The 24,079-nt window shown below is 51.5% G+C and overlaps 4 protein-coding genes and 1 pseudogene across 4 annotated transcripts in view; all 5 read left to right on the forward strand.

Moving 5' to 3' along the window:
• The window catches only part of PARVG (parvin gamma), a 34,713-nt gene extending 32,541 nt beyond the window's left edge, over positions 1–2,172 (forward strand). The window contains exon 13 of the mRNA XM_074539244.1: positions 5–2,172. Coding sequence (XP_074395345.1) covers positions 5–39 — 35 coding nt within the window. The 3' untranslated portion in view covers positions 40–2,172. The remainder of the gene's footprint in view (positions 1–4) is intronic.
• A 1,604-nt stretch (positions 2,173–3,776) lies between these two features.
• LOC141728894 (inositol 1,4,5-trisphosphate receptor-interacting protein-like 1) lies at positions 3,777–6,108 on the forward strand. The gene is made up of 2 exons (XM_074540211.1): positions 3,777–3,862; positions 4,247–6,108. The coding sequence occupies exons 1-2, from the start codon at positions 3,777–3,779 to the stop codon at positions 5,880–5,882; spliced, it is 1,722 nt and encodes a 573-aa protein (XP_074396312.1). The 3' UTR covers positions 5,883–6,108.
• A 2,917-nt stretch (positions 6,109–9,025) lies between these two features.
• Positions 9,026–11,363, forward strand: LOC141728895 (inositol 1,4,5-trisphosphate receptor-interacting protein-like 1). The gene is made up of 2 exons (XM_074540212.1): positions 9,026–9,111; positions 9,502–11,363. The coding sequence occupies exons 1-2, from the start codon at positions 9,026–9,028 to the stop codon at positions 11,135–11,137; spliced, it is 1,722 nt and encodes a 573-aa protein (XP_074396313.1). The 3' UTR covers positions 11,138–11,363.
• A 2,917-nt stretch (positions 11,364–14,280) lies between these two features.
• Positions 14,281–16,618, forward strand: LOC141728896 (inositol 1,4,5-trisphosphate receptor-interacting protein-like 1). Its single transcript, XM_074540213.1, has 2 exons — positions 14,281–14,366; positions 14,757–16,618. The coding sequence occupies exons 1-2, from the start codon at positions 14,281–14,283 to the stop codon at positions 16,390–16,392; spliced, it is 1,722 nt and encodes a 573-aa protein (XP_074396314.1). The 3' UTR covers positions 16,393–16,618.
• A 2,917-nt stretch (positions 16,619–19,535) lies between these two features.
• On the forward strand, positions 19,536–21,874 carry LOC141728897 (inositol 1,4,5-trisphosphate receptor-interacting protein-like 1; annotated as a pseudogene).
• The last annotated feature ends 2,205 nt before the right edge of the window (positions 21,875–24,079 follow it).

A 24,079-nucleotide genomic window follows, 5' to 3' on the forward strand; every position in this document is an offset into this window, starting at 1 on the left:
TCAGAAAAAACAGCCAAAACCCAGCCTTTGAAGCAGTGACTGAGTTGTACTTTTAAATTCTTCAATGATTGCCTTAAGTAGATGTCCTGGCTTGCCAAGCAAATTGTATTCAATTTGCTATCTCTATGGCAGTTGTCTTCTGTTAAGTGGGAAGTTTTCCTTATCTCTTCCACAACCACTCCTCTCTCTGGGGAGATATCTGCTGATAACAGGCCATTGAATGTCCCTGCACAGCTGATAAGAACTACAGCATCCCATTGTGATTTGCTCCACCCAGAGGGAAGATCAAAGCATTCTACCCATATATAATCTTGAGATTCTGTAACACCAGCACTGCTTCTCCACTGGATTTTCCCAGAAGAACAGCTGCCCCTTCCACTGAATCTTCAAAGGAAGACTACACCTTTCTACAGGATCCCTGCTCCAAGAGAACCACAATTGACACTTCAGGAGGACTGCAGCCACAATTCCAATTGGACTGCTACCAACACCCTGACCAACAGGGTGCCAGGTTGTGTTCTGACTCTGTCAGTGTTGTTTTGGATTACTGCATTGTTTATTCTATCTTTTTATTTTCTTCCCTAGTAAAGAACTGTTATTCCCGCTCCCACATTTTTTGCCCAAGAGCCCCTTTAATTTAAAATTTACAGCAATTCGGAGGGAGGAGGTTTACATTTTCCATTTTGGGGGAGGCTCCTGCCTTCCTTAGCAGATACCTGTCTTTCCAAACCAAGACAGTAGATGAGACTAAGTCTTGGATAATGGGTCTAGAAAAATAATACTATTAAGGGCATGCTCTCTATAATTCCTAACAAAAATATCCAGGCTTATCTGCTTTCAAAAGGGCACTCCACTGTCTTGCTATTTAAACAAAGAAATAAAAAAAAAAAAAGGTGTGCAGCTGCCAACCTTTCTTTCCCATTCAGATTCCAATGCCATTATCAGTTATTTGTATGCAATTTTCCTCATTTTGAAATAGAGATTTTTGGAATTCACTTGAATTAGCAATATGAATTAAGCATTTAAAGTTTAGCCTGTATAACTATGTATTGAATATTAACCTTTTTACTTAAGAAACCTCTGCCATGGTACAAAAAGCATAAGAAAATGCAAATTTCTGAAGTTTCTTGCGTAAAGAACAACACCAGAGAAGACCAAGAGATGCAAAGAGCCCAGGTAAAAAGACTCCTCTGTCTCCAAGCTAATCAAGGCTGACAGACATACTCAGATAAGAGCCAAGAGACCAAAAGCGCAAAGGAGAAAAGTTCAGTCATGAAGACAACCACAATCTTCAGCCTCAGAGACCACCAGAGACTCCTGTTCGACCACCACAGAAAACAACACATGCCCACAAGGGCATAGATCTGATTGCCATATGAGGCGAGAACAGGCAGGGCCAGGAGTTAAATATGCATAGAAAAGTTGTGCAATGTATTGCATATGAAATACCTTTGTGAATAAAGATGTGAGTCAGACTGAAGCACAGGGCACAAGTTTTCAGGAGAGCTATCTCGCTCGTCCTGAGCACTGACATACATACCCACTTCATAACTATATGTAGTTGTAGAGTTAATTTATTCTGTGTATTGCTTCAATTTCTTCTGGGCTTTGCTTCCTCCCCCCTCCCCATTAAACTTTGCACTTAATCCTACACCATGTCAATAAATACACTAAGATGGAGAATCTGGCTGCAGATCTTTGTATTTTGTCTGACTCTGCCTTGTCCTTCCCTCTCTGGTGCTCTGGGGAGGCAAGGGCAGGAGAAGAGAGAAATGCATAAGAGGCACCTCTGACATTGCTGCTCTTGTGAACTTCACCCGCAGCTTTTGTTGGTCTGAAGAGAGGCAGGTGCCTCTCTTCTTCATGCCTCTGTCAGCATTTTAAGGAGGAATCATCCCTCCCTCCAAGTATACTAACCCTAGGTGCTGTGGTGTGACTAGAATGAGGAGTTCTGTCCCTCTGCTCTCATCCTGGCTGATAATAACATGCCAATATAGGTGCTAGAACATGATGAAGACATGAAATGGCCTGTGGCACTGCTGGCATGGCATGAGGGAGGGTACCGCCCACAGCTTCAGATGAGTGTGTCACCACAGTGTAGGAGGAGAGTACTATACCACACTGGCTGGTTGCATGTTCATTCCAAATCTGTAAAACTCCTAAAATGCTGAAAAACCTGACCTAAGATTTTGCCATCAATTTGTGCTTTGGGTCAGCAAAAGGTGGTTTGGCAAGAACTGTCTTTTCTTAAGCCCTATGTTGTGTTGTGTTTGCACAGTTTGGATTGTTCTGTTTCCCCCTTGTATTGTAATGGTTCTGCCCTAGAACTCCGTCCCCTCCCTGCCGCTGTCTGTTATCCTAACTCCTCCCCAGTTGTCCTAGTGATGAATGTATCCTTTCCCAAACCCCTCCCCGGTGCCCTGCCAGTCTCTCTCTGCTCCCACGTTTTTCTCTACAAACTTCTACATACAGCACTGAGTGATTGGCTCGGGAGCCAGGGCCACTCCTTCAGTTTGTTACTATTGGTATTTTCCTTATGTCAGTCCTCTGTACCCCACTCCCTTCTGGATCCTCATTCGCCCAAGGACGGGCTCCTCCCCTGTATCCCTTCCCCTTTATAAGCTGATGTACCCACCCACTTGGGCTATTCTGTTGTTGGCTTGCCTGGGATCACAATAAACCTGGATTTGCCCCAGCTAGAGAGCACTCTCTCGTTCCTGCTGGTTGTAGCCAGAGCCGGCCTCGTCCTTTCACCAAGGCAAACGTGACTGCTATAACATGGAGTGGGATAGTGCCCCCCGTGCTGCAATCGGTGCTGGCCAGCTTGCCAGGACGTCTGATAAGGACAACCCTTCTCCCTGCAGGACCACTTCAGTTCCTGCCCTGCTGGGCTGCTTCACCTATTTCTAGTCATAGGGAGAGCATGTGGGAAATTAGTAAGAAGCCAATGGCATCCCAGCTTCTGCCAGAAGCAATGAGGCCGGCAGGAGCAGAGAAGTGATTGTTCTCCCTCACAAGGAACTGGTGAGGCTGTACTACAAATCCTGCATCCACTTTTGGTCCCCTCATGACAAGAAAGATATGGATGTGTTTGAGTGTATGCACAGAAGCGAAATGGAACTAAAGAACAGTCTGGAGAGCAAATGTGATGAAGAAGGCCTGAGGGAAGTGGAAGTGTCCAGCAGAGAAAAAGTGCCTCAGAGAGACCTTATAGTTGTCTACAGCGCCCTTGAAGAGAGATTGTTACAAGGGTGGGGTTATTATATCAGCGCAGGAAACAAACATGACCAGAGAAAAATACCTCAAGTTGTGCCAAAGCAGTTTCAGATGGGATTGTTTCAACAAAAAGGATATCAAGTTAAGAACATGTTGCCCAGGAAAATTACTGGATCACCACACTCAGAGAGAATAAAAACACATGTTGATGTGGCATTTTCGGCCCTAGATGATTAGGGAATGGGTAGAGTAAAACTTTACTTACACTTTGTTATCTTCACGATTTTCGAACCTTGACGACTCAGAGATTTAACTGAAGCTCAGCATGGAGTCAAAGCTTTGAAACCATGATCCTCAAGGGTGCCTTCCAACATGGATATCTATGAGATTGCCAGTGGAGGGCAGCTGAGAAAAAAGACAAGAGAAGGGCCAAGAGAGGCTCTTTGAAGAAGATTCACTCAAAGGCTGCCTTAACCGGTAGCCCAGGGCCCCTGCGACAGTCCGAGCTGGGGTGGGGACAAAGGGTGGGGCTGGGCTGGTTGTGGTGTACTGTGACGAGCATGACATCACGGGGCCATGTCACAAATGGGGGCAGCTATACAAGGCCCCAGCAGGCAACGCTGGCCCTGTATTGCTTGGGCAAGCGGTGAGTGCGCACATGGTGGGGAGGCTGGGCTGGGCATAAGGGCCGGCGCAGAAACGCAGTACCCGGGGCTGGCTTTTCCCCCTGCATCCAGGAACAGCCCCTCATGGCGCAGCCTTGGGCAGGACACCGTGCTGCTGCTGCTGCTGCTGCTGCTGCTGCTGCTGCTGCTGCTTGGGCAGCAGAACGGGCCTGGCTGCTTGCCAGCTCTCTGGGGTCCTGTGCTTCCTGCTCGCAGATCCCTGAGATTCCTGTCCCTGCTGCCCCCCACCCCCGCCAATCCCTGCTGCCAGCTGCCTCCCTCTCAGCCCCTCTCTCTCAAGGCCTTCTCTCCATCCTCCTGCAGACCATAGATACCTGGGTATTGTGGCTCTTGCTCTTGCAAAGTTTAGTCCAGTACCCACAGCCCGTGGGTGATGGCTTGGACGAGGTGGCACGTCTGCAAATGGAGGTGCGTGCCAAGCTCCAGGAAGAGGAGAAGATTCGTCTGCAGCGCGAGGTGGAGCAGCTGGTCCTGCTGAAGCAGGGTGTCTTGGCCTGGGGAGACCTGCTCTCCTCTGCCCGGCAGCACTGGCAGGTCTGGGCTCTTGCTGGGCTCCTGCTCCTTCTCTTGGCACTGTGGTATATGTGGAGGAAAGGGAGCCTGAGGAGAGAGGAGCAAGGAGAAGGACATGATGGTGTAAATGAAGAGGAGGTTGAAAATGTGGATGCACATGAAGAAGACTTTGGAAATGAAGATGAAGGAGACAATGAAATGGAGGTGGAGGAAGATGACGGTGATGGTGGCCGTGCAGAGGATGTCGACAATGCTGCTGCGAATGAAGCTGGCAATGAGGCTGGCTTTGCAGTGAACGTCAATGACGTCGGAAATCAAGTGCAAGAATCCCGTGATCGTGCCGACAATTTTGGAAGAGTCTTAATGGAGCGCATACAGTGGCCTGTGCAGGACCTGCAGGGAGGGTGCATGTGGACAAGAACCCTGATGAAGCATTTTGCAATTTATTTTCGACGGGTCTTGTCCAACAGTTTCTATCCGGTGCTGCACGGAGCCATTGGGGTGGGCAGTGCCTTCGAAGGTTGGAGTCCCCGTGAGCAGGATGTTGTCTACCAGGTGCTCGTACCCATGACACCTCCCCGAGGGCACAGCTTCCACCTAGAGCTGGGCACTGCACAGCAGAGGCGCTTGAGGAACTTCCACATCCGCGTGCAGCAGGAGTGCACCTGCACGAGTGAGCAGCAGGGTGAGAACATGCTGTGCTTCCTGCACCACCCTGAGGAGGAGCTGAGGAGGCATCAGGATCCCAGCCTCCTTCATACCCTGTGCACAGGCTCCTACCTGGACGTGGAGAAAACTGCCCGCTGGTTCTACCAGCTGGTGAGAGCAATCTGGCCAGCTTTGCCTGAGTCACACCGTTGGCATTTAGTGCTGCTGCCCTCCAGACGCTCCTGCCAGTTCAAGGTGACCAATGGCAGAGAAAGCTACCGGATCGAGATGCTCTTTGGGGTGCGGCAAGGCAACTCAGACGTCTTTGTGAGCAGCCAGCCTAGGCAAGCCCACACCTCCAGCACAATCTGGCCAGAGAGCTACGCTGTGGCCGAGAGGAAGTTCTTCATGTACATCGCCAGGCGGGCTCCCCCTGACAGCTTGCACCTGAAATGCCTGCAGTTCTTCACTCGTCTTCAGCTGGGCTTAGGCTTTTCCACCTATACCATCAAGACCATTGTCATGCACCTTCTGAGCATCTTGCCCGCGTCAGTGTGGCGCAGGAGACATTTTGTGAGTCGGCTGATGGATATCAGCGAGAGCCTGCGCACGTCTGTGGAAACGAGACGCCTCAATCACTTCATTGTGGGCAACCAGAGGCTTCCTCAGGGCATCCGCTTGCCCCCAGAGGTCCTAATGGCCAGGTCATGCAATCTCTTCCATGACCTGGTGATGAATCCCGTTGCCCACTCTCAGGCAATGAGCCAGTACATGGATCTGCAGCGTTGGTTCAAACGGATCCTTAGAAATGAACGGTGAAAGAGGTTGTCCTGCCCAGAGCTGTGCTTGTGAGGCTCCCACCGGGTGGCAGAGAAGCAGCTCTCAGGAGACGGGAAAAGAAGGGAGAACGTGGGCTTTGGAGAGGGAAGGGAAAACGCTGCGTAGCAGCACTATGCCATCAGCAGCAGCAGCAGCAGCAGCAACAGTGTGGTCTCAAGAGCCTCCCAAGCACTGCATCCAGTGATGAACAGGTTGGCTACATAGATCAAGGAAGATGCACAAGGAAATGCTATTGTTCCCCCACCTCTTTCTTTGAGTCCATTTTCCCTCCCTTGTGGTATCATTTGGTTCAGAGGTGCTCCAGGCAGGTCTTCCCGCTCTACACTACAAAGGATTGCGTTTGGAACAAGGTTCTTAACTTTCTCTGGGGAGAGAGGCTCCACAATCTCTGGCTACAATGTTTAGGATCAGTGAATGCGAGGGTGCTTCTCCTTCTTCCCGCATGGGAATCCTTCAGGTCAGCATTGTACCAAACCGTGCTGGAGCTGAGCTGATATTTTGTATACGTAGAGATCTAAGTTGTGAATGGGTGTATATATGTCCCCTGTGTACATATTATATGCTAGAAAGCTTATCAATTACCATATATAATAGTAAAAGATCATAAAAGCCAATAGAAAAATATATATATGGTCAATTACATGAATGTTGTCATTTTATATAATGCGAAGAAATTATTCTAAAGGGTCAAATATGTAATTTTGTTTAAAGAATGCAATATAGCCAATATTTAGCGTCACTCTAAGTTGTGATACATATTAATGCTCATAGGGCACTTATACCGTATATACAGTATAGCACATTATTATAAGGTTTTCATGAAATCGATACATTTATAACATACATACCAATTACATCTTTTATATTGTATATATGAAGAGTTTAATATTAAAGAGTTTTTTTTTTTAATGTAGTAGTAAAGACATATATGGTGTCTCTGTCTGCTGGGGACACACAATTATGTTCTATAGTTAGTGCTTTTATGAGTAGCAACCTAGAAATTTCATTGCTCTTGATTCAATAAAGGACAAGATTCCAGAACCTGGATCGTGCAAGACTTTATTGACCTCAACCAGACCTGTGGTGTAGGTAAAAGCGACAAGTTGTGAATGTGAGCTTGTGAAGAGTCTCCTTGAAATTGGCCAAACTTGCAGTGGTGAATTGGTTCTAATCAGAAATGAAGTCCAGTTGACCGCGGCCCCTGCGACCACAGAAGGCCAGAAGGGCCTCCCTTGGAAGGATCCTTAAAAATGGTCTTGTTGCACCCTGCTGCCAAGGGCAGGGACACCTTCTCCTAGGCCCGGTTGTTTCAGGCCCCGTCCAGCCTGGCCTGGAATGCTGCCAGGGATGGGGCAGCCACAGCTGCTGTGGGCAGTGTGGGCCAGGGCCTGAGCAGCCTGAGAGGCAAGAATTTCTTGTGCATCTCCAGCCCAAGCCGGCCCCGCTTGTCAGTGGGAAGCCACTGGGCCTGGTGCAGTCCCTGCAGGCCCTTGTCCGAGACACTGCCGCTCTCAGGTCTCTGCTGGGCCTGGTGCAGAGAGTGAAAGGCCGCAGGAAGGTGCCCCCGGAGAAGGCCTTGGAGAGCACTGGGGCCAGGAGTGCCAGCATGAGGACAGCAAGCAGGGCCTGGTGCGGCCGTCAGGGCGGGAGGGCACAGGGCAGGCGCTGAGGCCCTGCCAGCTGGAGGAGCTGGGAGCTCTGGAGCGCTGCTGGCAGAGAGCCGTGGGAGATCCGTGCAGCAGCAAGGACACGGGCTTCTAGACGTGTTAGAAAGCAGAGAAGAGCTGGAGAATGGGCACTGAAAGAGTAGGGTGTGTCCCTGTGGGGAACAAACCTCACAACGCCAGAGGTTATCTCCAGGGAGGACACAGAGGAGTCTTGTTATGTTATTGGAATAAAGGGAGAGGCCAAGGGACATTTCCCCTTGGGGTGTCTCCATTTGTTGAGACCCAGGACAAGGCCGCGGCCCCCTTTTTTATCCTAATTCCCAGGTGCATCACCCTCTTCCTTCCCCCACTGCCTGTGGTACTCAGAAGGAACAAGACTTCTTCTCCAGTTTCCTACTGCATGGAAGCCCTCTGTCACTTTGGTTGTGGAGGCAGGAATGGGACCATACACACACACACCAAGGTTCATGCACAGCAAGCAACTTTTGTTGAGTGCTCTCTTCCTTTGCAGATCTGAATGTCTGCCTGGTCAGTCCACATTGGTTGAAGCAGTTGCCACCTGGTAGAACAGCCAATAGGTGCTGGTGTCCCCAACGCTCCGGGCCTGCTCCCTAACGGTCCACACTGCTTAAATTTCATCATTAAAGTACTTATAGAATTACTTATGCTTCAGTTCTAAAATTAGGATGAAATGAAACCGTGAGGCCTTCCGGCAAGCTGTTGGCCACCACAATACCCCTCTGTTTTATGCTCCCTCTGGTTTATATATTTGTAACCCTGCAGAAGACACAGGCAGGGAAGGAGGGCCGCTGGGGTCACCCTCTATGTAAGGCTGGGTTCCACCTGTCTAGAGCTTAATGATGGTGCTGATGGGGTTGAGCATTTTTGGGTAGGAATCAGGGGCAAGACCTACAATAGCAGCCTGCGACTCTTAGATGGCGGTTCATCACTGCGAGTCTGTGTAGCTGTGCCTGATTATGCACAGAAAGACAGACCAATCTATCTGGAACTGGTCACTAAAAATACATCTTTCTAATGCAGAACAATTGTGCTGGGAAACTCTTTCTGGAGCAGAACAAAGGAGTGCTCTCCAGAGGCCTGGTCCACAAGTGGTGTGGGGAAGCCAGGAGGATGCTGTCATGCTCATTCTGCAGAAAAGCAGCCAGGCTGAAACCAAAGTGCAGCTTTTATAGACTGAGAGGATTTGACTGAAGCTCAGCATGGAGTCAAGGCTTTGACTCCATGATCCTCAAGAGTGCCTTCCAACATGGATATCTATGAGATTGCCAGTGGAGGGCAGCTGAGAAAAAAGACAAGAGAAGGGCCAAGAGAGGCTCTTTGAAGAAGATTCACTCAAAGGCTGCCTTAACCGGTAGCCCAGGGCCCCTGCGACAGTCCGAGCTGGGGTGGGGACAAAGGGTGGGGCTGGGCTGGTTGTGGTGTACTGTGACGAGCATGACATCACGGGGCCATGTCACAAATGGGGGCAGCTATACAAGGCCCCAGCAGGCAACGCTGGCCCTGTATTGCTTGGGCAAGCGGTGAGTGCGCACATGGTGGGGAGGCTGGGCTGGGCATAAGGGCCGGCGCAGAAACGCAGTACCCGGGGCTGGCTTTTCCCCCTGCATCCAGGAACAGCCCCTCATGGCGCAGCCTTGGGCAGGACACCGTGCTGCTGCTGCTGCTGCTGCTGCTGCTGCTGCTGCTGCTGCTGCTGCTCGGGCAGCAGAACGGGCCTGGCTGCTTGCCAGCTCTCTGGGGTCCTGTGCTTCCTGCTCGCAGATCCCTGAGATTCCTGTCCCTGCTGCCCCCCACCCCCGCCAATCCCTGCTGCCAGCTGCCTCCCTCTCAGCCCCTCTCTCTCAAGGCCTTCTCTCCATCCTCCTGCAGACCATAGATACCTGGGTATTGTGGCTCTTGCTCTTGCAAAGTTTAGTCCAGTACCCACAGCCCGTGGGTGATGGCTTGGACGAGGTGGCACGTCTGCAAATGGAGGTGCGTGCCAAGCTCCAGGAAGAGGAGAAGATTCGTCTGCAGCGCGAGGTGGAGCAGCTGGTCCTGCTGAAGCAGGGTGTCTTGGCCTGGGGAGACCTGCTCTCCTCTGCCCGGCAGCACTGGCAGGTCTGGGCTCTTGCTGGGCTCCTGCTCCTTCTCTTGGCACTGTGGTATATGTGGAGGAAAGGGAGCCTGAGGAGAGAGGAGCAAGGAGAAGGACATGATGGTGTAAATGAAGAGGAGGTTGAAAATGTGGATGCACATGAAGAAGACTTTGGAAATGAAGATGAAGGAGACAATGAAATGGAGGTGGAGGAAGATGACGGTGATGGTGGCCGTGCAGAGGATGTCGACAATGCTGCTGCGAATGAAGCTGGCAATGAGGCTGGCTTCGCAGTGAACGTCAATGACGTCGGAAATCAAGTGCAAGAATCCCGTGATCGTGCCGACAATTTTGGAAGAGTCTTAATGGAGCGCATACAGTGGCCTGTGCAGGACCTGCAGGGAGGATGCATGTGGACAAGAACCCTGATGAAGCATTTTGCAATTTATTTTCGACGGGTCTTGTCCAACAGTTTCTATCCGGTGCTGCACGGAGCCATTGGGGTGGGCAGTGCCTTCGAAGGTTGGAGTCCCCGTGAGCAGGATGTTGTCTACCAGGTGCTCGTACCCATGACACCTCCCCGAGGGCACAGCTTCCACCTAGAGCTGGGCACTGCACAGCAGAGGCGCTTGAGGAACTTCCACATCCGCGTGCAGCAGGAGTGCACCTGCACGAGTGAGCAGCAGGGTGAGAACATGCTGTGCTTCCTGCACCACCCTGAGGAGGAGCTGAGGAGGCATCAGGATCCCAGCCTCCTTCATACCCTGTGCACAGGCTCCTACCTGGACGTGGAGAAAACTGCCCGCTGGTTCTACCAGCTGGTGAGAGCAATCTGGCCAGCTTTGCCTGAGTCACACCGTTGGCATTTAGTGCTGCTGCCCTCCAGACGCTCCTGCCAGTTCAAGGTGACCAATGGCAGAGAAAGCTACCGGATCGAGATGCTCTTTGGGGTGCGGCAAGGCAACTCAGACGTCTTTGTGAGCAGCCAGCCTAGGCAAGCCCACACCTCCAGCACAATCTGGCCAGAGAGCTACGCTGTGGCCGAGAGGAAGTTCTTCATGTACATCGCCAGGCGGGCTCCCCCTGACAGCTTGCACCTGAAATGCCTGCAGTTCTTCACTCGTCTTCAGCTGGGCTTAGGCTTTTCCACCTATACCATCAAGACCATTGTCATGCACCTTCTGAGCATCTTGCCCGCGTCAGTGTGGCGCAGGAGACATTTTGTGAGTCGGCTGATGGATATCAGCGAGAGCCTGCGCACGTCTGTGGAAACGAGACGCCTCAATCACTTCATTGTGGGCAACCAGAGGCTTCCTCAGGGCATCCGCTTGCCCCCAGAGGTCCTAATGGCCAGGTCATGCAATCTCTTCCATGACCTGGTGATGAATCCCGTTGCCCACTCTCAGGCAATGAGCCAGTACATGGATCTGCAGCGTTGGTTCAAACGGATCCTTAGAAATGAACGGTGAAAGAGGTTGTCCTGCCCAGAGCTGTGCTTGTGAGGCTCCCACCGGGTGGCAGAGAAGCAGCTCTCAGGAGACGGGAAAAGAAGGGAGAACGTGGGCTTTGGAGAGGGAAGGGAAAACGCTGCGTAGCAGCACTATGCCATCAGCAGCAGCAGCAGCAGCAGCAACAGTGTGGTCTCAAGAGCCTCCCAAGCACTGCATCCAGTGATGAACAGGTTGGCTACATAGATCAAGGAAGATGCACAAGGAAATGCTATTGTTCCCCCACCTCTTTCTTTGAGTCCATTTTCCCTCCCTTGTGGTATCATTTGGTTCAGAGGTGCTCCAGGCAGGTCTTCCCGCTCTACACTACAAAGGATTGCGTTTGGAACAAGGTTCTTAACTTTCTCTGGGGAGAGAGGCTCCACAATCTCTGGCTACAATGTTTAGGATCAGTGAATGCGAGGGTGCTTCTCCTTCTTCCCGCATGGGAATCCTTCAGGTCAGCATTGTACCAAACCGTGCTGGAGCTGAGCTGATATTTTGTATACGTAGAGATCTAAGTTGTGAATGGGTGTATATATGTCCCCTGTGTACATATTATATGCTAGAAAGCTTATCAATTACCATATATAATAGTAAAAGATCATAAAAGCCAATAGAAAAATATATATATGGTCAATTACATGAATGTTGTCATTTTATATAATGCGAAGAAATTATTCTAAAGGGTCAAATATGTAATTTTGTTTAAAGAATGCAATATAGCCAATATTTAGCGTCACTCTAAGTTGTGATACATATTAATGCTCATAGGGCACTTATACCGTATATACAGTATAGCACATTATTATAAGGTTTTCATGAAATCGATACATTTATAACATACATACCAATTACATCTTTTATATTGTATATATGAAGAGTTTAATATTAAAGAGTTTTTTTTTTTAATGTAGTAGTAAAGACATATATGGTGTCTCTGTCTGCTGGGGACACACAATTATGTTCTATAGTTAGTGCTTTTATGAGTAGCAACCTAGAAATTTCATTGCTCTTGATTCAATAAAGGACAAGATTCCAGAACCTGGATCGTGCAAGACTTTATTGACCTCAACCAGACCTGTGGTGTAGGTAAAAGCGACAAGTTGTGAATGTGAGCTTGTGAAGAGTCTCCTTGAAATTGGCCAAACTTGCAGTGGTGAATTGGTTCTAATCAGAAATGAAGTCCAGTTGACCGCGGCCCCTGCGACCACAGAAGGCCAGAAGGGCCTCCCTTGGAAGGATCCTTAAAAATGGTCTTGTTGCACCCTGCTGCCAAGGGCAGGGACACCTTCTCCTAGGCCCGGTTGTTTCAGGCCCCGTCCAGCCTGGCCTGGAATGCTGCCAGGGATGGGGCAGCCACAGCTGCTGTGGGCAGTGTGGGCCAGGGCCTGAGCAGCCTGAGAGGCAAGAATTTCTTGTGCATCTCCAGCCCAAGCCGGCCCCGCTTGTCAGTGGGAAGCCACTGGGCCTGGTGCAGTCCCTGCAGGCCCTTGTCCGAGACACTGCCGCTCTCAGGTCTCTGCTGGGCCTGGTGCAGAGAGTGAAAGGCCGCAGGAAGGTGCCCCCGGAGAAGGCCTTGGAGAGCACTGGGGCCAGGAGTGCCAGCATGAGGACAGCAAGCAGGGCCTGGTGCGGCCGTCAGGGCGGGAGGGCACAGGGCAGGCGCTGAGGCCCTGCCAGCTGGAGGAGCTGGGAGCTCTGGAGCGCTGCTGGCAGAGAGCCGTGGGAGATCCGTGCAGCAGCAAGGACACGGGCTTCTAGACGTGTTAGAAAGCAGAGAAGAGCTGGAGAATGGGCACTGAAAGAGTAGGGTGTGTCCCTGTGGGGAACAAACCTCACAACGCCAGAGGTTATCTCCAGGGAGGACACAGAGGAGTCTTGTTATGTTATTGGAATAAAGGGAGAGGCCAAGGGACATTTCCCCTTGGGGTGTCTCCATTTGTTGAGACCCAGGACAAGGCCGCGGCCCCCTTTTTTATCCTAATTCCCAGGTGCATCACCCTCTTCCTTCCCCCACTGCCTGTGGTACTCAGAAGGAACAAGACTTCTTCTCCAGTTTCCTACTGCATGGAAGCCCTCTGTCACTTTGGTTGTGGAGGCAGGAATGGGACCATACACACACACACCAAGGTTCATGCACAGCAAGCAACTTTTGTTGAGTGCTCTCTTCCTTTGCAGATCTGAATGTCTGCCTGGTCAGTCCACATTGGTTGAAGCAGTTGCCACCTGGTAGAACAGCCAATAGGTGCTGGTGTCCCCAACGCTCCGGGCCTGCTCCCTAACGGTCCACACTGCTTAAGTTTCATCATTAAAGTACTTATAGAATTACTTATGCTTCAGTTCTAAAATTAGGATGAAATGAAACCGTGAGGCCTTCCGGCAAGCTGTTGGCCACCACAATACCCCTCTGTTTTATGCTCCCTCTGGTTTATATATTTGTAACCCTGCAGAAGACACAGGCAGGGAAGGAGGGCCGCTGGGGTCACCCTCTATGTAAGGCTGGGTTCCACCTGTCTAGAGCTTAATGATGGTGCTGATGGGGTTGAGCATTTTTGGGTAGGAATCAGGGGCAAGACCTACAATAGCAGCCTGCGACTCTTAGATGGCGGTTCATCACTGCGAGTCTGTGTAGCTGTGCCTGATTATGCACAGAAAGACAGACCAATCTATCTGGAACTGGTCACTAAAAATACATCTTTCTAATGCAGAACAATTGTGCTGGGAAACTCTTTCTGGAGCAGAACAAAGGAGTGCTCTCCAGAGGCCTGGTCCACAAGTGGTGTGGGGAAGCCAGGAGGATGCTGTCATGCTCATTCTGCAGAAAAGCAGCCAGGCTGAAACCAAAGTGCAGCTTTTATAGACTGAGAGGATTTGACTGAAGCTCAGCATGGAGTCAAGGCTTTGACTCCATGATCCTCAAGAGTGCCTTCCAACATGGATATCTATGAGATTGCCAGTGGAGGGCAGCTGAGAAAAAAGACAAGAGAAGGGCCAAGAGAGGCTCTTTGAAGAAGATTCACTCAAAGGCTGCCTTAACCGGTAGCCCAGGGCCCCTGCGACAGTCCGAGCTGGGGTGGGGACAAAGGGTGGGGCTGGGCTGGTTGTGGTGTACTGTGACGAGCATGACATCACGGGGCCATGTCACAAATGGGGGCAGCTATACAAGGCCCCAGCAGGCAACGCTGGCCCTGTATTGCTTGGGCAAGCGGTGAGTGCGCACATGGTGGGGAGGCTGGGCTGGGCATAAGGGCCGGCGCAGAAACGCAGTACCCGGGGCTGGCTTTTCCCCCTGCATCCAGGAACAGCCCCTCATGGCGCAGCCTTGGGCAGGACACCGTGCTGCTGCTGCTGCTGCTGCTGCTGCTGCTGCTGCTGCTGCTGCTGCTCGGGCAGCAGAACGGGCCTGGCTGCTTGCCAGCTCTCTGGGGTCCTGTGCTTCCTGCTCGCAGATCCCTGAGATTCCTGTCCCTGCTGCCCCCCACCCCCGCCAATCCCTGCTGCCAGCTGCCTCCCTCTCAGCCCCTCTCTCTCAAGGCCTTCTCTCCATCCTCCTGCAGACCATGGATACCTGGGTATTGTGGCTCTTGCTCTTGCAAAGTTTAGTCCAGTACCCACAGCCCGTGGGTGATGGCTTGGACGAGGTGGCACGTCTGCAAATGGAGGTGCGTGCCAAGCTCCAGGAAGAGGAGAAGATTCGTCTGCAGCGCGAGGTAGAGCAGCTGGTCCTGCTGAAGCAGGGTGTCTTGGCCTGGGGAGACCTGCTCTCCTCTGCCCGGCAGCACTGGCAGGTCTGGGCTCTTGCTGGGCTCCTGCTCCTTCTCTTGGCACTGTGGTATATGTGGAGGAAAGGGAGCCTGAGGAGAGAGGAGCAAGGAGAAGGACATGATGGTGTAAATGAAGAGGAGGTTGAAAATGTGGATGCACATGAAGAAGACTTTGGAAATGAAGATGAAGGAGACAATGAAATGGAGGTGGAGGAAGATGACGGTGATGGTGGCCGTGCAGAGGATGTCGACAATGCTGCTGCGAATGAAGCTGGCAATGAGGCTGGCTTCGCAGTGAACGTCAATGACGTCGGAAATCAAGTGCAAGAATCCCGTGATCGTGCCGACAATTTTGGAAGAGTCTTAATGGAGCGCATACAGTGGCCTGTGCAGGACCTGCAGGGAGGATGCATGTGGACAAGAACCCTGATGAAGCATTTTGCAATTTATTTTCGACGGGTCTTGTCCAACAGTTTCTATCCGGTGCTGCACGGAGCCATTGGGGTGGGCAGTGCCTTCGAAGGTTGGAGTCCCCGTGAGCAGGATGTTGTCTACCAGGTGCTCGTACCCATGACACCTCCCCGAGGGCACAGCTTCCACCTAGAGCTGGGCACTGCACAGCAGAGGCGCTTGAGGAACTTCCACATCCGCGTGCAGCAGGAGTGCACCTGCACGAGTGAGCAGCAGGGTGAGAACATGCTGTGCTTCCTGCACCACCCTGAGGAGGAGCTGAGGAGGCATCAGGATCCCAGCCTCCTTCATACCCTGTGCACAGGCTCCTACCTGGACGTGGAGAAAACTGCCCGCTGGTTCTACCAGCTGGTGAGAGCAATCTGGCCAGCTTTGCCTGAGTCACACCGTTGGCATTTAGTGCTGCTGCCCTCCAGACGCTCCTGCCAGTTCAAGGTGACCAATGGCAGAGAAAGCTACCGGATCGAGATGCTCTTTGGGGTGCGGCAAGGCAACTCAGACGTCTTTGTGAGCAGCCAGCCTAGGCAAGCCCACACCTCCAGCACAATCTGGCCAGAGAGCTACGCTGTGGCCGAGAGGAAGTTCTTCATGTACATCGCCAGGCGGGCTCCGCCTGACAGCTTGCACCTGAAATGCCTGCAGTTCTTCACTCGTCTTCAGCTGGGCTTAGGCTTTTCCACCTATACCATCAAGACCATTGTCATGCACCTTCTGAGCATCTTGCCCGCGTCAGTGTGGCGCAGGAGACATTTTGTGAGTCGGCTGATGGATATCAGCGAGAGCCTGCGCACGTCTGTGGAAACGAGACGCCTCAATCACTTCATTGTGGGCAACCAGAGGCTTCCTCAGGGCATCCGCTTGCCCCCAGAGGTCCTAATGGCCAGGTCATGCAATCTCTTCCATGACCTGGTGATGAATCCCGTTGCCCACTCTCAGGCAATGAGCCAGTACATGGATCTGCAGCGTTGGTTCAAACGGATCCTTAGAAATGAACGGTGAAAGAGGTTGTCCTGCCCAGAGCTGTGCTTGTGAGGCTCCCACCGGGTGGCAGAGAAGCAGCTCTCAGGAGACGGGAAAAGAAGGGAGAACGTGGGCTTTGGAGAGGGAAGGGAAAACGCTGCGTAGCAGCACTATGCCATCAGCAGCAGCAGCAGCAGCAGCAACAGTGTGGTCTCAAGAGCCTCCCAAGCACTGCATCCAGTGATGAACAGGTTGGCTACATAGATCAAGGAAGATGCACAAGGAAATGCTATTGTTCCCCCACCTCTTTCTTTGAGTCCATTTTCCCTCCCTTGTGGTATCATTTGGTTCAGAGGTGCTCCAGGCAGGTCTTCCCGCTCTACACTACAAAGGATTGCGTTTGGAACAAGGTTCTTAACTTTCTCTGGGGAGAGAGGCTCCACAATCTCTGGCTACAATGTTTAGGATCAGTGAATGCGAGGGTGCTTCTCCTTCTTCCCGCATGGGAATCCTTCAGGTCAGCATTGTACCAAACCGTGCTGGAGCTGAGCTGATATTTTGTATACGTAGAGATCTAAGTTGTGAATGGGTGTATATATGTCCCCTGTGTACATATTATATGCTAGAAAGCTTATCAATTACCATATATAATAGTAAAAGATCATAAAAGCCAATAGAAAAATATATATATGGTCAATTACATGAATGTTGTCATTTTATATAATGCGAAGAAATTATTCTAAAGGGTCAAATATGTAATTTTGTTTAAAGAATGCAATATAGCCAATATTTAGCGTCACTCTAAGTTGTGATACATATTAATGCTCATAGGGCACTTATACCGTATATACAGTATAGCACATTATTATAAGGTTTTCATGAAATCGATACATTTATAACATACATACCAATTACATCTTTTATATTGTATATATGAAGAGTTTAATATTAAAGAGTTTTTTTTTTTAATGTAGTAGTAAAGACATATATGGTGTCTCTGTCTGCTGGGGACACACAATTATGTTCTATAGTTAGTGCTTTTATGAGTAGCAACCTAGAAATTTCATTGCTCTTGATTCAATAAAGGACAAGATTCCAGAACCTGGATCGTGCAAGACTTTATTGACCTCAACCAGACCTGTGGTGTAGGTAAAAGCGACAAGTTGTGAATGTGAGCTTGTGAAGAGTCTCCTTGAAATTGGCCAAACTTGCAGTGGTGAATTGGTTCTAATCAGAAATGAAGTCCAGTTGACCGCGGCCCCTGCGACCACAGAAGGCCAGAAGGGCCTCCCTTGGAAGGATCCTTAAAAATGGTCTTGTTGCACCCTGCTGCCAAGGGCAGGGACACCTTCTCCTAGGCCCGGTTGTTTCAGGCCCCGTCCAGCCTGGCCTGGAATGCTGCCAGGGATGGGGCAGCCACAGCTGCTGTGGGCAGTGTGGGCCAGGGCCTGAGCAGCCTGAGAGGCAAGAATTTCTTGTGCATCTCCAGCCCAAGCCGGCCCCGCTTGTCAGTGGGAAGCCACTGGGCCTGGTGCAGTCCCTGCAGGCCCTTGTCCGAGACACTGCCGCTCTCAGGTCTCTGCTGGGCCTGGTGCAGAGAGTGAAAGGCCGCAGGAAGGTGCCCCCGGAGAAGGCCTTGGAGAGCACTGGGGCCAGGAGTGCCAGCATGAGGACAGCAAGCAGGGCCTGGTGCGGCCGTCAGGGCGGGAGGGCACAGGGCAGGCGCTGAGGCCCTGCCAGCTGGAGGAGCTGGGAGCTCTGGAGCGCTGCTGGCAGAGAGCCGTGGGAGATCCGTGCAGCAGCAAGGACACGGGCTTCTAGACGTGTTAGAAAGCAGAGAAGAGCTGGAGAATGGGCACTGAAAGAGTAGGGTGTGTCCCTGTGGGGAACAAACCTCACAACGCCAGAGGTTATCTCCAGGGAGGACACAGAGGAGTCTTGTTATGTTATTGGAATAAAGGGAGAGGCCAAGGGACATTTCCCCTTGGGGTGTCTCCATTTGTTGAGACCCAGGACAAGGCCGCGGCCCCCTTTTTTATCCTAATTCCCAGGTGCATCACCCTCTTCCTTCCCCCACTGCCTGTGGTACTCAGAAGGAACAAGACTTCTTCTCCAGTTTCCTACTGCATGGAAGCCCTCTGTCACTTTGGTTGTGGAGGCAGGAATGGGACCATACACACACACACCAAGGTTCATGCACAGCAAGCAACTTTTGTTGAGTGCTCTCTTCCTTTGCAGATCTGAATGTCTGCCTGGTCAGTCCACATTGGTTGAAGCAGTTGCCACCTGGTAGAACAGCCAATAGGTGCTGGTGTCCCCAACGCTCCGGGCCTGCTCCCTAACGGTCCACACTGCTTAAATTTCATCATTAAAGTACTTATAGAATTACTTATGCTTCAGTTCTAAAATTAGGATGAAATGAAACCGTGAGGCCTTCCGGCAAGCTGTTGGCCACCACAATACCCCTCTGTTTTATGCTCCCTCTGGTTTATATATTTGTAACCCTGCAGAAGACACAGGCAGGGAAGGAGGGCCGCTGGGGTCACCCTCTATGTAAGGCTGGGTTCCACCTGTCTAGAGCTTAATGATGGTGCTGATGGGGTTGAGCATTTTTGGGTAGGAATCAGGGGCAAGACCTACAATAGCAGCCTGCGACTCTTAGATGGCGGTTCATCACTGCGAGTCTGTGTAGCTGTGCCTGATTATGCACAGAAAGACAGACCAATCTATCTGGAACTGGTCACTAAAAATACATCTTTCTAATGCAGAACAATTGTGCTGGGAAACTCTTTCTGGAGCAGAACAAAGGAGTGCTCTCCAGAGGCCTGGTCCACAAGTGGTGTGGGGAAGCCAGGAGGATGCTGTCATGCTCATTCTGCAGAAAAGCAGCCAGGCTGAAACCAAAGTGCAGCTTTTATAGACTGAGAGGATTTGACTGAAGCTCAGCATGGAGTCAAGGCTTTGACTCCATGATCCTCAAGAGTGCCTTCCAACATGGATATCTATGAGATTGCCAGTGGAGGGCAGCTGAGAAAAAAGACAAGAGAAGGGCCAAGAGAGGCTCTTTGAAGAAGATTCACTCAAAGGCTGCCTTAACCGGTAGCCCAGGGCCCCTGCGACAGTCCGAGCTGGGGTGGGGACAAAGGGTGGGGCTGGGCTGGTTGTGGTGTACTGTGACGAGCATGACATCACGGGGCCATGTCACAAATGGGGGCAGCTATACAAGGCCCCAGCAGGCAACGCTGGCCCTGTATTGCTTGGGCAAGCGGTGAGTGCGCACATGGTGGGGAGGCTGGGCTGGGCATAAGGGCCGGCGCAGAAACGCAGTACCCGGGGCTGGCTTTTCCCCCTGCATCCAGGAACAGCCCCTCATGGCGCAGCCTTGGGCAGGACACCGTGCTGCTGCTGCTGCTGCTGCTGCTGCTGCTGCTGCTGCTGCTGCTCGGGCAGCAGAACGGGCCTGGCTGCTTGCCAGCTCTCTGGGGTCCTGTGCTTCCTGCTCGCAGATCCCTGAGATTCCTGTCCCTGCTGCCCCCCACCCCCGCCAATCCCTGCTGCCAGCTGCCTCCCTCTCAGCCCCTCTCTCTCAAGGCCTTCTCTCCATCCTCCTGCAGACCATGGATACCTGGGTATTGTGGCTCTTGCTCTTGCAAAGTTTAGTCCAGTACCCACAGCCCGTGGGTGATGGCTTGGACGAGGTGGCACGTCTGCAAATGGAGGTGCGTGCCAAGCTCCAGGAAGAGGAGAAGATTCGTCTGCAGCGCGAGGTGGAGCAGCTGGTCCTGCTGAAGCAGGGTGTCTTGGCCTGGGGAGACCTGCTCTCCTCTGCCCGGCAGCACTGGCAGGTCTGGGCTCTTGCTGGGCTCCTGCTCCTTCTCTTGGCACTGTGGTATATGTGGAGGAAAGGGAGCCTGAGGAGAGAGGAGCAAGGAGAAGGACATGATGGTGTAAATGAAGAGGAGGTTGAAAATGTGGATGCACATGAAGAAGACTTTGGAAATGAAGATGAAGGAGACAATGAAATGGAGGTGGAGGAAGATGACGGTGATGGTGGCCGTGCAGAGGATGTCGACAATGCTGCTGCGAATGAAGCTGGCAATGAGGCTGGCTTTGCAGTGAACGTCAATGACGTCGGAAATCAAGTGCAAGAATCCCGTGATCGTGCCGACAATTTTGGAAGAGTCTTAATGGAGCGCATACAGTGGCCTGTGCAGGACCTGCAGGGAGGGTGCATGTGGACAAGAACCCTGATGAAGCATTTTGCAATTTATTTTCGACGGGTCTTGTCCAACAGTTTCTATCCGGTGCTGCACAGAGCCATTGGGGTGGGCAGTGCCTTCGAAGGTTGGAGTCCCCGTGAGCAGGATGTTGTCTACCAGGTGCTCGTACGTACCCATGACACCTCCCCGAGGGCACAGCTTCCACCTAGAGCTGGGCACTGCACAGCAGAGGCGCTTGAGGAACTTCCACATCCGCGTGCAGCAGGAGTGCACCTGCACGAGTGAGCAGCAGGGTGAGAACATGCTGTGCTTCCTGCACCACCCTGAGGAGGAGCTGAGGAGGCATCAGGATCCCAGCCTCCTTCATACCCTGTGCACAGGCTCCTACCTGGACGTGGAGAAAACTGCCCGCTGGTTCTACCAGCTGGTGAGAGCAATCTGGCCAGCTTTGCCTGAGTCACACCGTTGGCATTTAGTGCTGCTGCCCTCCAGACGCTCCTGCCAGTTCAAGGTGACCAATGGCAGAGAAAGCTACCGGATCGAGATGCTCTTTGGGGTGCGGCAAGGCAACTCAGACGTCTTTGTGAGCAGCCAGCCTAGGCAAGCCCACACCTCCAGCACAATCTGGCCAGAGAGCTACGCTGTGGCCGAGAGGAAGTTCTTCATGTACATCGCCAGGCGGGCTCCCCCTGACAGCTTGCACCTGAAATGCCTGCAGTTCTTCACTCGTCTTCAGCTGGGCTTAGGCTTTTCCACCTATACCATCAAGACCATTGTCATGCACCTCCTGAGCATCTTGCCCGCGTCAGTGTGGCGCAGGAGACATTTTGTGAGTCGGCTGATGGATATCAGCGAGAGCCTGCGCACGTCTGTGGAAACGAGACGCCTCAATCACTTCATTGTGGGCAACCAGAGGCTTCCTCAGGGCATCCGCTTGCCCCCAGAGGTCCTAATGGCCAGGTCATGCAATCTCTTCCATGACCTGGTGATGAATCCCGTTGCCCACTCTCAGGCAATGAGCCAGTACATGGATCTGCAGCGTTGGTTCAAACGGATCCTTAGAAATGAACGGTGAAAGAGGTTGTCCTGCCCAGAGCTGTGCTTGTGAGGCTCCCACCGGGTGGCAGAGAAGCAGCTCTCAGGAGACGGGAAAAGAAGGGAGAACGTGGGCTTTGGAGAGGGAAGGGAAAACGCTGCGTAGCAGCACTATGCCATCAGCAGCAGCAGCAGCAGCAGCAACAGTGTGGTCTCAAGAGCCTCCCAAGCACTGCATCCAGTGATGAACAGGTTGGCTACATAGATCAAGGAAGATGCACAAGGAAATGCTATTGTTCCCCCACCTCTTTCTTTGAGTCCATTTTCCCTCCCTTGTGGTATCATTTGGTTCAGAGGTGCTCCAGGCAGGTCTTCCCGCTCTACACTACAAAGGATTGCGTTTGGAACAAGGTTCTTAACTTTCTCTGGGGAGAGAGGCTCCACAATCTCTGGCTACAATGTTTAGGATCAGTGAATGCGAGGGTGCTTCTCCTTCTTCCCGCATGGGAATCCTTCAGGTCAGCATTGTACCAAACCGTGCTGGAGCTGAGCTGATATTTTGTATACGTAGAGATCTAAGTTGTGAATGGGTGTATATATGTCCCCTGTGTACATATTATATGCTAGAAAGCTTATCAATTACCATATATAATAGTAAAAGATCATAAAAGCCAATAGAAAAATATATATATGGTCAATTACATGAATGTTGTCATTTTATATAATGCGAAGAAATTATTCTAAAGGGTCAAATATGTAATTTTGTTTAAAGAATGCAATATAGCCAATATTTAGCGTCACTCTAAGTTGTGATACATATTAATGCTCATAGGGCACTTATACCGTATATACAGTATAGCACATTATTATAAGGTTTTCATGAAATCGATACATTTATAACATACATACCAATTACATCTTTTATATTGTATATATGAAGAGTTTAATATTAAAGAGTTTTTTTTTTTAATGTAGTAGTAAAGACATATATGGTGTCTCTGTCTGCTGGGGACACACAATTATGTTCTATAGTTAGTGCTTTTATGAGTAGCAACCTAGAAATTTCATTGCTCTTGATTCAATAAAGGACAAGATTCCAGAACCTGGATCGTGCAAGACTTTATTGACCTCAACCAGACCTGTGGTGTAGGTAAAAGCGACAAGTTGTGAATGTGAGCTTGTGAAGAGTCTCCTTGAAATTGGCCAAACTTGCAGTGGTGAATTGGTTCTAATCAGAAATGAAGTCCAGTTGACCGCGGCCCCTGCGACCACAGAAGGCCAGAAGGGCCTCCCTTGGAAGGATCCTTAAAAATGGTCTTGTTGCACCCTGCTGCCAAGGGCAGGGACACCTTCTCCTAGGCCCGGTTGTTTCAGGCCCCGTCCAGCCTGGCCTGGAATGCTGCCAGGGATGGGGCAGCCACAGCTGCTGTGGGCAGTGTGGGCCAGGGCCTGAGCAGCCTGAGAGGCAAGAATTTCTTGTGCATCTCCAGCCCAAGCCGGCCCCGCTTGTCAGTGGGAAGCCACTGGGCCTGGTGCAGTCCCTGCAGGCCCTTGTCCGAGACACTGCCGCTCTCAGGTCTCTGCTGGGCCTGGTGCAGAGAGTGAAAGGCCGCAGGAAGGTGCCCCCGGAGAAGGCCTTGGAGAGCACTGGGGCCAGGAGTGCCAGCATGAGGACAGCAAGCAGGGCCTGGTGCGGCCGTCAGGGCGGGAGGGCACAGGGCAGGCGCTGAGGCCCTGCCAGCTGGAGGAGCTGGGAGCTCTGGAGCGCTGCTGGCAGAGAGCCGTGGGAGATCCGTGCAGCAGCAAGGACACGGGCTTCTAGACGTGTTAGAAAGCAGAGAAGAGCTGGAGAATGGGCACTGAAAGAGTAGGGTGTGTCCCTGTGGGGAACAAACCTCACAACGCCAGAGGTTATCTCCAGGGAGGACACAGAGGAGTCTTGTTATGTTATTGGAATAAAGGGAGAGGCCAAGGGACATTTCCCCTTGGGGTGTCTCCATTTGTTGAGACCCAGGACAAGGCCGCGGCCCCCTTTTTTATCCTAATTCCCAGGTGCATCACCCTCTTCCTTCCCCCACTGCCTGTGGTACTCAGAAGGAACAAGACTTCTTCTCCAGTTTCCTACTGCATGGAAGCCCTCTGTCACTTTGGTTGTGGAGGCAGGAATGGGACCATACACACACACACCAAGGTTCATGCACAGCAAGCAACTTTTGTTGAGTGCTCTCTTCCTTTGCAGATCTGAATGTCTGCCTGGTCAGTCCACATTGGTTGAAGCAGTTGCCACCTGGTAGAACAGCCAATAGGTGCTGGTGTCCCCAACGCTCCGGGCCTGCTCCCTAACGGTCCACACTGCTTAAATTTCATCATTAAAGTACTTATAGAATTACTTATGCTTCAGTTCTAAAATTAGGATGAAATGAAACCGTGAGGCCTTCCGGCAAGCTGTTGGCCACCACAATACCCCTCTG

Source organism: Zonotrichia albicollis, chromosome 4, assembly GCF_047830755.1.
Source record: "Zonotrichia albicollis isolate bZonAlb1 chromosome 4, bZonAlb1.hap1, whole genome shotgun sequence".
In the NCBI taxonomy this organism is placed as follows: Eukaryota; Metazoa; Chordata; class Aves; order Passeriformes; family Passerellidae; genus Zonotrichia; species Zonotrichia albicollis.

Excerpts from the sequence above, each read along its gene's own strand:
- LOC141728894 (XM_074540211.1), top strand. The coding sequence starts at position 3,777 with ATGACATCACGGGGCCATGTCACAAATGGGGGCAGCTATACAAGGCCC. Across the intron at positions 3,863-4,246 it reads CTGTATTGCTTGGGCAAGCG|TTTAGTCCAGTACCCACAGC; the intron begins GTGAGTGCGCAC and ends GCTCTTGCAAAG.
- LOC141728895 (XM_074540212.1), top strand. The coding sequence starts at position 9,026 with ATGACATCACGGGGCCATGTCACAAATGGGGGCAGCTATACAAGGCCC. Across the intron at positions 9,112-9,501 it reads CTGTATTGCTTGGGCAAGCG|TTTAGTCCAGTACCCACAGC; the intron begins GTGAGTGCGCAC and ends GCTCTTGCAAAG.
- LOC141728896 (XM_074540213.1), top strand. The coding sequence starts at position 14,281 with ATGACATCACGGGGCCATGTCACAAATGGGGGCAGCTATACAAGGCCC. Across the intron at positions 14,367-14,756 it reads CTGTATTGCTTGGGCAAGCG|TTTAGTCCAGTACCCACAGC; the intron begins GTGAGTGCGCAC and ends GCTCTTGCAAAG.